The sequence below is a fragment of the Thermobia domestica genome, chromosome 9, assembly GCF_964235325.1.
Source record: "Thermobia domestica chromosome 9, izTheDome1.hap1.1, whole genome shotgun sequence".
Classification (NCBI taxonomy): domain Eukaryota; kingdom Metazoa; phylum Arthropoda; class Insecta; order Zygentoma; family Lepismatidae; genus Thermobia; species Thermobia domestica.
In genome coordinates, this window is record NC_137462.1 from 13,329,413 (window position 1) to 13,347,637 (window position 18,225).

Below are 18,225 nucleotides of genomic sequence, written 5' to 3' on the forward strand. Positions count from 1 at the left end.
TGATTGTTGTCAAATACAAGAACTCAATTCTCCAACAGTAGCGAACACCTGTTGCACTAGTTAGTTATCATAGTTTTGATACGAAAATTAGTCTTGTCTTTGTCACAAACAAGTTCCTTATTATTGAAGGTGAAAACTAGATTTTTTAAAATTGTTTGACTGATGTTGAAGGAAAATCAAGAAATAAAGATATAAGAGCTAGTTCCACTGGAATCACTGGAATTGTAAACTAATATATTGAGAATGAACCTCGATATTGAATTCTATAAAAAGGAATATCATTTTTTTTTTCCTTTGCTGGTATGTTTGCTTTCTCTTCCATAAACACAATAGATTAAAACAAACACAACGATTGTGTTTGTAATGTTTAGGGCTTTCAAAGTGCAAGTTCTTTTCCCCTCCCCTTCGTTGTTTTTGATGCGGTAACATACGAGGTATGTTCAAAAAATATTGAACCTTATTTTTTCCCGCGTAAACCAATGAAAAGCTTGATACTTTCTTCAGTGCAGATGTAGAGGGCACACTCATGTGTAGTCGTGAAGTTTTCCCTCCCCGCAGAAAGTGTCAGTCGTTTACAGTCACCTAAATAGCCAATGAGAGGTCGTCGGATTTTAGATTTTTTGTCAAATGATTTGAGTCAAGAGAACACATCATACGGAATGCGACTGCACGGTTGCTCACAGTTGTTGGAATGGTTCCAACAGAAGTGTTCCAGAAGTGCAAGGGCGCCGATCCTAGTGGGGCAGGGACCCCTAAAGCTCATGTGGGACCCCCTATTATATTTATGAATATACAATATTTGGCATAATTTGAGTGAAATTTGTCTTAAAATCTCCATATATATATCTTCTGCATCTGAATGTCCCTCCCCCCAAATATACAGAGAAATCGGCTCCCTTGCAGAAGTGTTTCCAACAATGAACAGAGCGCTGGGAAAAATATGTGCATTACGGAGACTATTTAAAGGGAATTAGTGTTTCGGATTTCCAAATGAAGAAATGTATTTTTGCCAACGAAAGGTTCGATACATTTCAAACACACCGCATAGTTAAAATCCTCGTGATTTTTAAGATTTGTTCTTTCTGAAGCGCTTAGGGCCGGTCCTAGGTGTTGCAATAGGTTGGAAAACAAAAACTCTTAATTCATTCCCTTGAGATCTTGAAAACAAAACTTTTCTTTTCAGATCTTAATGATTTTGCATGTGTTTGCAATTGTCTATAGATGTAGATACTACATAATCACAATTTACGTCCTGAGCATGTTTTTTGTACATATTTGCTAATGATTCGGAAGGAAAGAGGAAAATTACAATAAACCAGTTTTGCCTCAGGATAAATACTAAGAATCACAGAGCTCGTAAGACAACGAAGTAAAAGAAAACAAATCAAGTTTAAAAAAATACTTTTCCTTTTTTGTCAATGTTTTGTGTTCCTAGGGTCAACTGCCGATAAACAATTTGGCAACACTGGAGACAGGTCCAGAAGCGCCACCTAACAACATCTATTACCGGCGAGGTCATTGTCATGGAAGCAATGCATCTCACGTGTGTTTTTTTTCTCTCCCTCAACAACGTTGTTCAAAATGCTATCACAGTGATACCGTAACAACAGTTAAGCCTACATCACATCTTTAAAGGGTACTCGTAAAAATCATTTTATTCTCATCCCAAGCCCACATCGCTTCGGACACAATATGGCGGACGCTGTGGATCATTTTATTATTCTAATTACGCTACTTGCGAGTTGTTTTGTATGCAATAGTGTTTGCGAGCCTGACACATGGGATCAAAGGCAGTCTGGACAATACAATATCAGGCTACGCTTTAAGGATTTTCAAATATTAGCAATTCCAGATCCTAGCTGGTTAGGTGACGAAAGTGATTACGCGGTAAGTAATAAAATTGAATCGCGTGCAGATTTACTTTATGGGGGTGCCAAAAATACTTTTAACAAATAATATATTTTATTTATACTTTAGCTTTGGTTTGCTAAGGTTAATCCTTATATTTGTTATATATTCATTAACTGTATACATGTTCAATGGCTTTTCAAAGTATACTGGCACCAATAAAGTAAATTTGCAGAATTGTTTCTGTGTATTGCTTTTGTGTCTAACGATTCATTCTAGACTCAACGTGGGTTCTCAAACTCTTATTTAAGTTTGTCAAATATGGCCGGAACCAAGGTGTGTCATTTCAAATTCGGCTTCGGGGAAGAAGAGGGGAAGATTCTCGACTGAGTTTATATCAATCATAGGGGAGCAATTTTCCCAAAACCCTTTAAATGACGCACCTAATCGAGATCGAAGTGTGAAACGTTCTCAACTAGCTTTCTCTGTGCTCAGAGCCGACTTAACGCATGGACTCGCTGGTCACTTGTCCGAGAGCTTCACAAGCAGAATCACGGACATATACTGGCTGACCGAACTCCCAAAAATCCCGACTTTTTTTTTGTAAAATAAGCCTAAGTTAAAGGATGATTTTACACATGTTTATATAGTTTATGCTTATATTGAAATTTCGACCTTCTCGAAAGGTTTGGACCCCACGCGATATATATATATATATATATATATATATATATATATATATATATATATATATATATATATATATATATATATATATGTATATATATATTGCTTACGTGCCTTTGTCCCTACATGTACAAGTATTATGTGTAAAATTTAATCGTAGGAAGCCCAGCACACTGGTTTGCGCAAGTATCCATGAACAGTGGCTCAGCGATAGAGTGGTTACCTCTGCTGCATGGAATCCCTGGTTCGATCCCCGATCAAGTAAGTTTATGATGAACAACATCGTGTCTATTTTTTTTTCGGAGTACACCCGTTTCCCCTACATTCTCATTCCACCAATTCGTCCATCATCATTCACTTGCCTTAATCAACGTCTTTCTAAACCTAATGGACGTAATAGTGGGGCGTAAGATTTCATTTCATTTCATTTTCTCAAGTATCCATAATGCTGTTAAGGCTTCGAGTGCCGTATGAAATGAACTAATCTTGATACTATAACCTATGAACACGGGCGTCTCTGGGGGGAGGACGCGTCTCCCCAATATTTTGAAGTATAAAATATTCAATATTCTAATTAAATTTATTTACTAACGACAGAATAACATATAAATAATAATGATAATATTTATTTGGAATATAATATTCAGGCTGTGTATAACAGAGTTCTTGATATGTCTCAGGGGGTCCGTGAAGGTAAGCAGAAAGGTAAGACATGGAATCTAAGATAATAAATAGACTGGGCTAGGTACTACAATTTAAATCACTTTCTTTAATGTCCCCCGTCAAATTTTACACGCCAGAGACGCCAGTGCCTATGAAGAACCATAGCAAAGATATTGCCAGTCAATTTTCTAGTGGGATGAGATCACTGTAAACTGGAATACAGCAACCGTAATAGTCAACGAGAGAAATTGTGTATGTTGATCAAATGCAGTATTCATACACGATGCAGGAATTTTCTCTCTTTTTGTGATGTCGAAAGCGTTAGCTTTGAGAATTCTAACGTTTAGCTAAAGATAAATGTGTAGATATACCGGTATCTTTACTAAACATGTTTTCAAATATGCGTAGAGTCTCGTCTTTCTTGATGGTGGTCGAGATGTTTTCTTTTCAACAGTAATAAACTAAACTCTCTGGCGATCTGTGTCCATTATGACCAAACAGTTTGACGCTTTTTAGTTACAGACGATGTTGGTTAGTTACCATATTGATATTCGTCATTAGTTTTGGCTTTTTGCTCTGCAGTTCGCTACCACATAATTGGGGTTGTTCCTTATTTATCTCTGTATGTTGAACCAACTAAGAAAAAAAAGTGTCCACATTGAGAATCGAACCTGGAACCATGTGAACCAAAGATAGCAATGTTAAATAGTGCCGTCCAAATCGATTTTTCGGAAAATCGAATTTTAAAACAGCTGCAATTTCAAAAACTTAAATTTTCGGATTTAAAAATCAGTTTTCAGTTTTCAAAATCGATTTTTGGTTTTGATTTCCAAAGTGGCTTTTCGGTTTCCAAAATCGATTTTCGGTTTTCAAAATCGATTTTCAAATTCGGCTTTCTTTTTTTCACTGTCCAAATGTTATTTAAGGTAAATGTAAACAGAGACAATGACACGAAGTGGTAATTATAAACAGAAATAGTGCAATCCCATGTCTGAACGCTTATAATTTATGCTACGAAGTGGGCTTACGGTAGTAATGTTCTGCAACATGCAAACAATTTACATACATATGCATGGATGCGCGTTTCTTTGAAAGGCGGCTTGAGGCTCACCTTCAGTGCGTCTGAGCCCTGGTTTGCGTCCCGAGGTTGGTACATTAGAACAGTGGTTTCCAATCTTTTCTGACTCACGACACATTTTATTGAATGTCGACGACATCCCTAAACTTATTTTTTTTATTAATAGTACCGCTATTATAAATTACAGTAGTGTAACACTATAAGTTTCTATGAAGTAGTGATTCTATGTAATACTGAGCAGAATTTGTAGTTTGAGGGAAATTTCCCTAATATAGGTAAATTTCGTAGGTAAATTTCCCTTATCTAGGTAAATTTCCGTAATCTAGGGAAATTTCGAATGTAAATTCCCCTTATCTAGGTAAATTTCCATAATATAGGGAAATTTCCGAGACGGTGATGATGAGAAATGAATGAAATGGTGGAATGAAGAAAGTGAGAGGAAATGGGAGAATCCCGAGAAAACCCACGAGTACGGTGTTTGTCCAACACAAAGTCCACACGGCGCGAGCTGGGACCGAACCAGCGACCCCAAGCACCGGAGGTGAACGCTTACCACTGAGCCACCGCGCCCCCCACAATATTCTTTGTAACACTCTGTATACAGTACTGTGTCTCTTATTTTTCTTTGTTTAGAAAACCACCAGTGGCGTATTTAGGAGGGAGCTTTCGGGCTTAAGCCCCCCCCCGAAATCTTACTTACTATAGTAAAGTATATGAAATATCTTACAGAATTTTCACTTTTTCAGGCAAAGTCCCCCCCGAAAGTTGGCAAAGCCTCTCCCGAAACAAAATCGTAAATACGCCACTGAAAACCACATTAAACACAAATGACCTCTGAAAATTTTAATAACTCTCTTATTGCCGTCTATAAACAATGCTAGCTATACTAACGCCTGTATAAGATTGTTTTGTTCTATATGTAAAAATATGGTAAAATTATTTTTTTAAAAAATCAGCTGTAATTTAACAGTTCGATTATTCCTGTTGATGTGTTGTCACCTGAACTATAGCAGGGCCAACGAAAGATGGTCTCTGAAGTTTCTTACCACATGCCGATGGAAAATACAACCCTACTTTGATGCTAGTGTTGCCAACCACGATCACTCTATCTTACACCATCAATTAAATTCCCATTATAGATGCACCGATAAAAGCCTTGACATGTGAGTAGTGGAAATCTAGTGAAAATTAATCTAGTTCTACCATTTTTTTAAGAATATAGGTAGAAGTAATTATCAATTACTTATCGTATTTCCGGCTGCAGGATAACACAAGGTCAATACTATATAGACGTATTAGACCCCCCCAAAAAGGACTCCCCCAACAAAAAATTCTGAGTGCCTGCCTACGTATTATGAACATCTAAATTACCTTTTTAATGAAAATGAAATATTTCAGTTTTATGTCCAACGTTTATGTCGGCTAGACTAAAGGAGACAGTGATTATGAGAAATAAAGGCAATGGTGGAATGAACAAAGTGGGTGGAAACGGGAGAACCCCGAGAAAACCCACGCACATGGTGTTTGTCCACCACTAAGTCCACTTGATGCGAGCTGGGATCGAACTAGAGAACCCATGCATCAATTACCTTGTTATTTATGTTGTTTAAGATTTGTACATTTTAATGTTTCATATTAATAAAAAATGATTTGATTCCCTCTCCTATATTTAGCATACAAGTAATGTTAAAAAAAAAAAAAACTAAAAATCGCAACACAATACACAACATTTTGCAGATAGATAGCTTAGGCTGAGCTTCAAATTTTTCCGAAATTTGAAGCAAAACTTCATGTTAACGCATTGCTTCATTTTACAGTGTTCCAACCGGAAGTGCTACAAATCTTCTTTCCTGTTAAATCCACTAAGCAGAAGTGGAAATATGACTCAACACATTCTCATCAAATTTTTAACAGTGATAAGGGTAATTGCAATTTCGATTTGTGTCACTACTAAAAATTGAAGGAGAAACGAGATAATCATTTTTTAACAAATATAACGGTTTTCATGAAACGAGAAGTACCATTTTTGAATATGAAACCAATCCAAATCATTTAACGTAACGGCCCAATTTGTAGGCCTGAGCTGCTCAAAGCCATCTGTTAGCGATTGGTGGAACTACGTCCAGGTTAGCGACGAACGCGTGGTAAGCGCGCCACAGTAGCGTACGCAGAAATTTATTTCGGGGGGGTCCAAACTCAATATGAGGGTATTTTATATTAAAATTCCTAAAATTGCCCCTAAAATTAGGCTAAATTTACACAAAAGTCGAAATTTCGGGAGGGGGGAGTCTGGTGGGTACGTCCCTGGCGCGCCAAGTCGCTTTATCGCTAACCAGCATATCGGGAGCTTTCTAGATCTAGTGGTCGTCACGTCTTTCATTCACGTGACTCACCAGTTTGCCTCACGACGCTGGGTGGACACCGAAAATTAGGGAAGCACCGGCTGGGAATATAAGAAAGAGATTTAGATATAACTCGCGACAACTGTATAAATTTTCGTTTATATTATTATTATTATTATTATTATTATTATTATTATTATTATTATTATTATTATTATTATTATTATTATTATTATTTTATTGATGTTGATGATGGAAGGGGTCGTCGACCACCCACATAACGCAACCTAGATTTGAATCACTAAGCGTCTGTGTTTTGTGTAGAATGAACACTTGCCGATTCATTTGAGTATTTTCTAGTAATGTTCAGTGTCGTTGCAGTAATTATCAACATACCATTAAAATTACTTCTACCTCTTTTAGGCTTCATGGGAGGAGCCACATTTCAGTAATTATATAGCGTATGTTTTATAAAATTGAGTTCATATTACTAACATTAAAAAAGAAATTCAGATGTTTTCGCCCAGGATCGAACCGGGGACCTTGCGCGTGTGAAGCGCACGTGATAACCACTACACTACGGAAACTCCCTTACCGTTTTGTTCCTATTATTGTTGAGTTTCGGTACAGCAGGCTCGAAATCATAACAGGGAGAGTAAGAGAGTCAGAAGCATAAAACAAGGAAAAGAAACTCATCGCACTGGAATGGTTCGTCATCAGGGGCTCACCCACGCGGGGGTCTACCGGGGCCCTACCCTCTCCCTAGAATCTTTGTCACTAGACATGCCTTTGTACACGTTCTTACTAAAACAATACTTTTTAAGCAGAGAAATTATTCATATAGCCCAGTGGTTCTCAACCTAATTCCAATCATGACCCCCATTTTATCACAGAGTGTATTTTATGTTATCAGAAACGCATTGACTCCATGACACCCTTATACCATGATCTTCTATTGAGTCGAATGATACTATAGACATATCACATTGACTTGACGCCTAGTCTTCCGTAGCAAGCGCTGCTATCGGCTGAAGGAATTCCACTCGTACGACTGCAAGGCTCTCTCGCTTAGCAACATCTGAATCGTTATTGGCTCAACGCGTGGGTGTGTCGAGGGTGTGAGCTTTAGCTCTCATTTTTGCCACGGATCAAGACATTTTGGCAGCTAACTAACTAACTAACTCTATGGCCTATGGAACCCGGAGGTTCAGTGCCGCGTTCACAAAAGCTCTCCACTGACTTCTATCCTTAGCTAATTGCATCCAGTTTCTACTTTGTATTCCTATCTCTGCGAGATCCATCTTAATATTGTCCTCCCATCTGCGCCTAGGTCTTCCTAATGGTCGTTTTCCTATGGGTCTACCAGTCAAGACTTTGAAAGCGTTTCTACTTTCTTCCATTCTAGCTACATGACCTGCCCACCTAAGCCTCCTAGACTTGACGACCCTAACAATGTTGGGTAAACCGTATAAACTATGTAGTTCCTCGTTATGACGCTTCCGCCATTCCCCATTCTCGTTCCTCTTGGGTCCGAATATTCTTCTCAGGATCCTGTTCTCAAATACTTTCAGTCTATGTTCTTCTCTCAGAGTAAGCGACCATGTTTCACAACCATACAGAACAACAGGCATGATTATCGTTTTATATATTTTAAGCTTCAAATTCCTCGACAGAATTCGCGACGACAAGAGATTTTGAACCGAATAGTAACACGAATTCCCTGCTTTTAGTCGACATTTAATTTCTTCGTGAATATGATTTTCGTCTGTTAATATTGATCCTAAATATTTGAAAGTATCCACTTTATCAAAAGCATTATTTAATATTTTAACTCCTCCACAATTTGCCGTATTACGGTCCCGACGCACTTCCATGTATTTAGTTTTCTCTGCATTTACTTCTAAACCCATGTCCCTGCAAGCGTTTAATAAGATCTCTGCATTTATTTCTACTGTTCTCCTATCATCCCCTATTAAATTTACATCATCAGCATATGCCATAACCTGGTGAATTCCGTTCAACACTAGGCCCTGGTTGCTATCTTTGATTTTCCTTATGGCGTATTCCAGCACAAAGTTAAATAATAATGGCGACAACGCATCTCCTTGTTTCAGGCCATTTTCGACGTGGAAGCTCGTGGACAAAAATTTTCCTACCCGGACTTTACTTTGGGATTCACTTAAACATATTTTAATTAATCTAATTAGCTTTCTCGGTATTCCAAGTTCTGTAAGAACGTTGTATAATGTTTCTCTCCTAACCGAGTCGTAAGCCTTTCTAAAATCAATAAATAGTTGATGTACCGGGGTATTGTATTCCCACTTCTTTTCGAGTATTTGGCGAATGGTAAATATTTGGTCGGTAGTTGATCGATTTCGTCTAAATCCGCACTGATAATCTCCAATAATTTCATCTGCGTATGGGGTCAATCTTGCTAACAGAATATTTGAAAGGATTTTATAGGATGTTGACAGAAGAGAAATGCCTCGATAATTATTACAGTCAGTTTTGTCGCCTTTCTTGTGAATTGGAACAATGATTGATTCTTTCCACTCTTGTGGCAATTCTTCCTTGTTCCAGATAAGGAGAATGAGTTTGTGTATCTTGTTCCACAATTTTTCGCCTCCAGCTAAAATTAACTCAACCGGAATTTCATCTACACCCGGAGATTTGTGTTTCTTCAATTTCTTTATAGCGGCTTCCACTTCTATTCGATTGGGTTCTGGAATATACGGTTCTGCGGTGTGTATCTCCTTTTCTCCACGCACATTAGTTTTTGGCTGCGTGTTCAGCAAATCGTCAAAGAAATCTTTCCATCTATTTAAGAGGCTATCCGTATCGGTGAGAACTGTTCCGTCAGATTTCTTTAATATATAAGCACGAGGTTGATAGCCTTTCTTAAATTCGCTGATCCCCTTATACATGTCCCGAATATTTTTATCTTTACTATTATCTTCAAGTTCCTTAATTTTACCTTTCAAAAAATCCCGTTTCTTTGTTCTAAAAGTTTTGGAAGTTTCCCGCCTGATATCTGCGAAATTTCGTGTAGTTGTTTCATTCGGATTTTGTAGCCACCGTAATTTTGCCTGTTTTCTCTTCTCTGCTAATTTAATGCATTCTTGGTCGAACCATGGTTTGTTCCTACGTATTTCCGCGTGTCCCAATTTTTCTATTGCTGAACTTTTAATGCTATCTCTAATTTCAATCCAAGTATCCTCAACACTAGTGCACTCCGAGTCTTCTAAAACCGCGAATCTATTCGAAACTTCAATCTGGTATTCCTCTCTTACCTGGCTCTCTTCTAATTTCTTTAAATTAAATCTCTCCGTTTTAGGACATTGAATATTACCTTTATTCAACGATAATCTCTCCCGTATTATCGCTACTACCAGGTAGTGATCAGTGTCACAATCAGCCCCTCTAAACGACCGGACGTCAATTATGCTAGATTGTCTTCTTCTATCTACTAAAATGTGATCAATTTGATTATGTGTTTTTCCGTCTGGTGATGTCCAAGTGTATTTATGAACGTCGCGATGTGGGACATTTTGGCAGCACTATAGAAAAGTTTTGTTCTCCATACATTTCATGTTGAACATGAGGAAATAATTGTTTCTTGTTTTATATTTTACTTTCTTTCTTTCGTTCATTGTTTTGGTTTCTTATTTCCTCAAATACCAGAGTACAAATTTCGTTTCTTGGTACTTGGTTTTTAAGAATCATATATGATTAAGGCACTCCTCGCTGCCATGAACTTTGCCGACAACAAAGAAAGACAACTTCAAACTAAAAGTTGACAACTTTAACATGCTTATAGATGACTCATTTTGCCTGCTTCACACTCGTAGAAAATTTTGTTGGCGATGATTATTCATATAGTGGAAAATCCCTTTATATTTCGTCAATTTCGACGAAAATTCCCTTTATCTCATTCCAAATAATTAATTTTAAAAATCCCACTATATGAATATGCGATTTTTCTATAAGTTGGAATTATGTTTTAAACTCTATAGCCTATTTAACCTGGAGGTTCAATACCGCGTTCACAAAAACACTCCACTGACTTCTATCCTTAGTCAACTGTATCCAGTTTCTACTTTGTATTCATATTTCTGTGAGATCCATTTTAATATTGTTCTCCCATCTGCGCCTAGGTCTTCCTAATGGTCGTTTTCCGATTGGTCTTCCAGTTAAAACTTTGAATGCTTTCCTATTTTCTTCCATTCTGAGTACATGACCTGCCCACCTGAACCTCCTAGAGTTACGACCCTAACAATGTTGGGTAAACCGTATAAATTATGTAGTTCCTCGTTATGAAGTTTCCGCCATTCAACATTCCATTTCAACACTCGCCAAAATGCGAGTGGGAGAAAGTTTGAAACGCTATCTACAAACTTGTTATATCAAAAATTCTTGACATTATATAAATTGTAAAGAGAACAAATTTTGTGGATACTTTTAAACTAACATCATTCCCAAAATTTATATTTATGGCTTTAATTTTGGAAACCAAACACACTGAAGTTCAGGATAAAATGTTTTTCGATCAGAGAACCATATATAAGGAAGACTTTTATATCAAAACTAAAATGTTTTAGTGTCTGGTTTCTTGTTTTATCGTACCTTTTTATGGCTTGACAGATTGCATCTACGCAACCAGTAAAATACATATCAAAATGTATAAATTGCAGGAATTTGATAAAATGGTTAGGCAACCAAAATGACATTTGGGCTATTGGTTTTGCATAACGTTTACTTGCTGGAACCAACTGCAATGCCAGTTTGAAAACCAATCAAGCCAGCCAGCTCTGGATTGAACACACAATTCACAAGTACTGAATGTTGTAAACGTGATTTGTTAATTGTAAAATCCACTACAGGAAACAAAAATGGTTCTTGAACAAGAAAATCATATAAGTCAAAACAGCAAAACTTTCCTGTTTTTTAAAGCCGGAAAAAGTCCTCTATTCCATAAAAAAAAGTCTCTTTTTGCATATGTCGTTTGAAGTAATGGGAAATCGACAAGAAGAATAAATTTATTCTTGAATCCCTAGGTAGGATTTTATATTAAATCATGTATTATTATGCTTTAATTTCAAATACATTTTAAACTGAATTTAGAACGTTCCTCGTTGTTGCGTGTGGTCCCAGCTCGATTATATCTGGAAGTAAAGCTTTCTTGTTACGGATAACATTGTAATAGGGATATCCCAGCAGAAGTAACATTCTGCTCAATTCCAATACTGGGTAACAGTTTTGGAGCTAGGAGCACTGTTGTTACTGTTTGTGAACAGTGTACGTGATAGCAATTTCACGCTTTACGTAGCAGTACTCTATCTTTAGTACTTAATTCTGGACAATATGCTGTATGTGCGATGACAGCTACTCTTTTGTCATACTGTGAAGCAACTTCTAGTTCATCATCCTGATGTATTTAAGGAATTCCGTAGAGAACATTTCACCAGTAAGAAATCTACCGGCACTTTCCATGTGTCAGGCGGTAGACTACCATGCGGCAACCTTCATGGACAACAACAAACTGATAAAAGCAAGTGGTTCTCTATGGGGAAGTTTTCAAAACTCATTCCGTCTTATGCAGAGTCGTTTTGACGTATGATTAGCGTCATACTAAAAGCCTGACTATTGCAGGAAACATATGTTAGTCAAACTTTTTAGTATGGCACTAACCACGTGTCAGAACGACTCTGCATAAGGCTCATTAATTCTTGGGAAGAAAACAGTCGCTCATTTACTGGCTGAGTATGTAGACAAACATTCTGCTTATTTGCACTTTTGAGAAACACACTCCAGGAGGACACAAAGTCATTACAAAGCAAGTATAGAACACATGTGGAAAACCTAATTGATGTATTTTGTGGGTTTGATAATTTTCTTCAAGAACATCTGTCCACAAGGACGCCCATCAGGGGGGCAAGGTGGGACGCTTCCCCCCCCCCCAAAGAGGAAATCGTACTTGAGAATATCGAAAGCCCAATAGAATTTTTATATTAGTTACAGCAAAATTTGAAACTATATTTGAAACGTCGCTTATATTTGCCCCCCTTGGAAACCACAACATGGGCGCCCTTGTCTGTCCATAATTGGGTTCGCCAGACAAATAACACAAGAAGAATAGCACCAGTCTCTTCGCGACGCGGGTACTAAGAACCAAGATATATGAGAATTTAGTCTATTACTGTATAGTGACATGGAAGCACCCCATACATAATGTTAAAAGAAATCTAATTTGCAGCTTTTCAACTGTACCTGAAAGATAAGATGAAACTCTCTGATGCACTCAACTATTACAATCTGTTCTTAGCATGTCAGGAAAGTGAGAATGGTGTCAGAAAGCATTTCTTTTTCAAGAGAATGTAACTTGTCCCCCATCATTAACTGAATGACAAAACTCGCTCACAACTCTCTACTTCCAAATCAGATATTGTAGATTGCTTCGAAAAGAAAATTTTTAGTTGTGTACAAGTACTATCGTTCCACATTTCCTTAGATCTTGGGATCGATGAAGTGGTGCTGATACACAAATTACAACCAGGATCTGGAAAAAGTTTGCACGATATGCTGCAGTTATGAACAACATGGTTTCTTCCACGCCTCGGAACATTACATGCTCGGACGTGATCTTTGACTGCTACATTGAAAAGAGCTTAAAAACATAGACGCGTCAGAGTGTGGGCACAGGAACGCTTTGTTATCAAGCCCGTTTTCAGTAAATAATATAATATTTAAAAATCCAAAAATTCCATGCAAATGATAAGGAAAGACTATTTCATTACTTCGCCGAAACCATTACTGCAGCTAATATTTCGAAGACAAAAATAATCGGAACTAGACAAAATCAGATATCTTCTTCAACAAATTTGGGTATTACTGGCATTACTCCCTTCTCCCACATAGAAGCTAACACAAGGATCCTTCTGCACGTTCGACATTCTGCTGAGAAAGAGCACAATTTTTTTTTTTATTTATTTATTTATTTATTACCATTCGTATAGGTAACTCTGATGTTCTTAAGCTCTCTGTATTTCCGCATCTCTCACTCACTCTGGGGGAATATGGGTTGATTTTGTTCTCTTTGCATTTCCGCATCTATCACACACTCGAGGAAATATTGTTTAGATTCATATATTAATAGATTAATAGATTAATAGAGAGGATTTATGTAATGATTACTCTACTCTAAAATAACCATGTTTTGACCATTAATATTGAGCTCTAGATTTTGACATCAGTGGTAGTATAGTGGTAATATCATATATTTAGTGCGAATCGATGTTATGTGTAGAAAAAAATAATTTTAAATTGATAATAAATCATCCTTAAAGAAACAAATTTACAAATTTACAATTGCAGCAGACAAATTTAAATGAATATGAATTTAGGGCACTGTTTTAGTCTGCTATTTCAAACATATTAAATTGACTATTTAAAAATTACTTTATGGAATAACAAATATTTAAGTGTACTAATTACAGGTAGACTTGTTGAGAGACCTCCTTGAGAAGTTTTGAAAATGCATTCTCTTACACAAGACAAATTTAATTATAATAAAAGGTTAACTCACATGTAAAGTTTAAGTTAGCGAAAATTCCCATTTCTCGAAAATTTTGAGTTGACGTCTTGTTTCGTTCTGTCCTTTTTCTATCGTTCTTATTCTGACCTGACTATTTTAACCGACTATTCTGACCTTGTCTGTCTTTTTTTTTTTTTTTTTTTTTTTTGGAGAAGTATTTATACGAGTTTTAAATATTTTTACTGACATACAATTTAAAAACAAACTAGCACGTAATACATTCTATATGGAGTATTTCGAGGTTGTTTATCATAGTCATATTGGTGTTGATCAATACCTAAGAGGATGGTGAACATTCTGGCACCAAATAGTAACCGGTGGTCACTGGCCAACTGACCACCATTCCTCATATTGGTCAAAAAAAGTTCGAATTTCGAGAGATTTAAGGAGCTGTATCTTGGGAACTGTAAGTCATAGAGATATAATATTTTGAGAATTTTTCAATTTTGCGCATGTGTCTTCATAGAACAACATATGGTAGAACGTTTTAACAGAATCTTTTAAAAATGTGGAGAAAATTTAGTACTCAAGGAAATTATAAATGGATAGATATATTACAAGAATTGTTTAACGTGTATAATAATAAAGTACATAGAACAATTGGTATAAAGCCTGTAGAAGTTAATAAGAAAAATTAATTCTTTTGAAATTCGTTCTGGCATGTTCTTGAAGCATTCTCAACTTTAAAAAAAAAAAAAAAATCCTGTCTGGTAACAGACTGGAGAGGAAGAAAAGTGTTTTCTAAGGATTTTAGGTAAAATTCCTTACAAGTCCTTACAATGCCTAATTACAACGGTCTCTACGAAATAACAATCAGGTCAACTTACTTTTTCGCTCTTACAGTCTAGAAAATTAGGATACGAACAAACAAAAAGCTTCCTTCCAGCGCTGATGAGCTATCATGAACCCTACATTGCAGGATGAAAAGCGTTAATTTACTCCTAAATTGGAGATACCATAAAGCCCAAAGTCATGGTATAGCAGGAACAGCCTGGAAATGTATTCCTTCTTGTAGAGTGCTTAAAGTTACTGTAGTCAATTGCCGGAACGCTTACCACACTACTTTGCCGGAACGCAGTAAATGATGGGAATGAATAAAGAGCACAAGTTCCAGATTTGTTTTAATATCGCATATTAAGTGTGCTTTGATACATAAACTCATAATAATAATAATAATAATAATAATAATAATAATAATAATAATAATAAACTAAAAGAAATGTCCAAATGTTGCTAAGAGACGAATGTTCCACAAGAACTGAGCTACGACAGGATATTGGTTTGAAAGAATGAAGTTCCTGTGCGTCCCGGTCTACTTTAACCTTTCTACGCCCGCCAAGGATTTGAACAAAATCGTAGACTGTCAGGTTGGTGGCCCTATTGATCCCCGCTAATTATCACAGAGTCACGATTGATACATCGTTGGGAAGCTTATGGAACACAGATACCAACGAGGTAATATGTGCGCAATTCCTGCCCTATTTGTAGAAGAAGAAGAAAAAAACAAAAATGAAATTAACGCCTAAAACCTGAGACTCAAAAAATTGACCAACTTTGCCCCCTTCCACCCCTATAAGCAACAAGTACACATACAGAGTATCACCATATAGTGAATTACCGATTTTTATGAGTGTACCGCAAACGGGAAAATGGCCCCCAAAATACCTGGTACAAAAAATTTAAAAACAAAAACTTTACTCTCCCACTCAGTCGTGATACTTCTACATACATAAAAGGCATATCAGTGAAGAGCTCTATCCAAGGGCGCCCATCAGGGGGGAAAGGTGTAGCGCTTGCCCTCCCCCCTAAGAGGAAATTGTACTTGGGAATATCGAAAACCCAAAAGAATTTTTACATTAGTTACAGCAAAATTTGAAACTATATTTGAAACGTCGCTTATACTTGCCCCCAGTGGCGTATTTACGATTTTGTTTCGGGGGAGAGCTTTGCTAACTTTCGGGGGGAGGCTTTGCCTGAAAATGTGAAAATTCTGCAAGATATTTCATATACTTTACTATAGTAGGTAGGATTTCGGGGGGACTTAAGCCCGGAAGCACCTCCCTAAATACGCCACTGCTTGCCCTCCCTTGGAAACCCCAACATGAGCGGCCTTGGCTCATTCCCTCAGAAAGACATTGATACCAAAATTATCTTCCTAATTTAATTAACGCTGAGCTATTAAGGTTTAAAGCTTTAACAAAGCAGTTGCGTCAATGGGCGTTTAAAGGTTAAGCTCCTGTAGCCAAAATTTTGAGCTAAAGTAAATTAGCAATAATTACCATGTGTTCTTAAATGCTCTTATTTTACACACTAAAAGCACAATAGTCTTACTTCTACATTTTAAAAAAAAATGTAATTTTGGCATCTGGCTTACATTATGCTATCCTGCAGTTTGTACTTATTCATTTACATCGAAGTTTTGCTACTTCACTTCCGTACATTGCTAAAATAGACAAAGTTATGTCTTTGGAATTCCCTAATTGCATAAACAGTAGAACGCAGAAATATTGACTTATAAGAAGTGAAAGTTACAGTAGAGCGTCGAAGGGGCCGCGGTGGCTCAGTGGTAGGTTCACCTCTGGTGTTAGGAGTCTCGGGTTCAAACCCTGCTCCCGCCAAGTGAACTTTGTGGTGGACAAACACCGTGTGCGTGGGTTTTCTCGGGGTTCTCCCGTTTCCTCCCACTTTCTTCATTCCACCATTTCCTTCATTACTCATCATCACCGTCTCCTTTAGCGTAACCTTCATAACCGTGGGACGTAAAACTCAAAAATTTCATTTCAGTAGAACGTCGATTATCCGAACGTCGGTCAACCGAACGACCGCTTAACCGAACTGTGTACTCGCTCGCTTAAAGGATTTTTTTAAAGGTTAATTTTGTGTACTGTGTGTATTGTTCATGCAAAATGCGTATGTAATATGTACATATTTTTGTTTAATAAACTGTACCACATACTATATATTCCTACTAAAGTTGCCTTTGTACGTTACTTTGTAATACTTAAAGAGATGCCTGTTTTTATGAATAAATTTACTGTACAGTACTTCTTTTTGGCAAATAAACATGTACAGTTCGATTATCCGACCAAACCAGTTTTCCGAACACCCATGTCCCCCAATTACTTCGGATAATCGACGCTCTACTGTATCTTATAATGTTTCACCGAGTATGCAATTTCTCACTTGTGAGTTCTCCATAAGAAAATTAGATAGAACATGTGATCATGTGTAACAGACCTTAGATTAAAGTACCGACAGGTTCTCTGAAAGAAAAAAAAAAGGCATTTACCTTTTTCTTAAATAGAATATAATTACATACTTTCTCAAATGTGCAATATACTTATGTCAGTGTATGCCAGTTTGAAAACACCTTGAAATTCAAACATGGCAGGGAGAACATTGAAACAAAGCCAAAATTGCATTCTACTGAGTTCAATGCCATACAAAAGCGTAAGTGTTTAAAACAAAACGTGTTTAACGTAAATTAAATACGGAGATTTAAAAAAAAACACGTATGATTTAACAAGACTTACAAAACGCTTAAGGCCATAATGTGACAGGAAATATGTACATACTTTTTTGATGCGTACATTTTTCCATCTCATGATCTGGCAACGCTGTTGATCACATCCGGTTTCCAACTCTGACAAGTTTTTCCACAATAATATATATGTTTAGTGCCAGTAGTTTGTACTGAACATGGGGCCAATGACTGTCTAACTGACGTTCAAGTGGTTGCAACAAAATTTGTTGATGTAGTTATCTCTGCTTGGATTTACAACAAAGAAACAGTGGGGACCAAAATGGTGAAAAGTTTCAAGGTTATATTTTCCGTAATCTTCTGTTCACTGTGGCAGGATAGTGTGAAAAGCGCTGATTCGTGGAATCAGCAACAAAATGGCATTTGGAACATTCAATTCGATGCTGAACGAGTTAATATCTCAGTTATACCTGCGGATGTGTATTATTACGATTATAAGGTAAGAATTTATCATTATTGTATATATTAGGAGTGT

The 18,225-nt window shown here is 36.8% G+C and overlaps 1 protein-coding gene and 1 non-coding gene across 3 annotated transcripts in view; one reads left to right on the plus strand and one right to left on the minus strand.

Annotated features, from left to right (window-relative positions):
• The first annotated feature begins 1,513 nt into the window (after window positions 1–1,513).
• LOC145694419 (uncharacterized) overlaps window positions 1,514–18,225 on the plus strand; it is a 37,551-nt gene continuing 20,839 nt past the window's right edge. The window contains exon 1 of one of the 2 annotated variants that reach the window (XM_081770622.1): window positions 1,514–1,887. In XM_081770622.1, the coding sequence (XP_081626748.1) occupies window positions 1,693–1,887 (195 nt within the window). In that variant the 5' untranslated portion in view covers window positions 1,514–1,692. Of the gene's footprint in view, window positions 1,888–17,899; window positions 18,190–18,225 lie in introns of those variants that run through there. The other variant, XM_081770623.1, reaches the window with a different exon arrangement.
• Window positions 7,133–7,205, minus strand: TRNAV-CAC (transfer RNA valine (anticodon CAC)). The gene has a single exon. It is a non-coding gene; the product is annotated as a tRNA-Val (tRNA).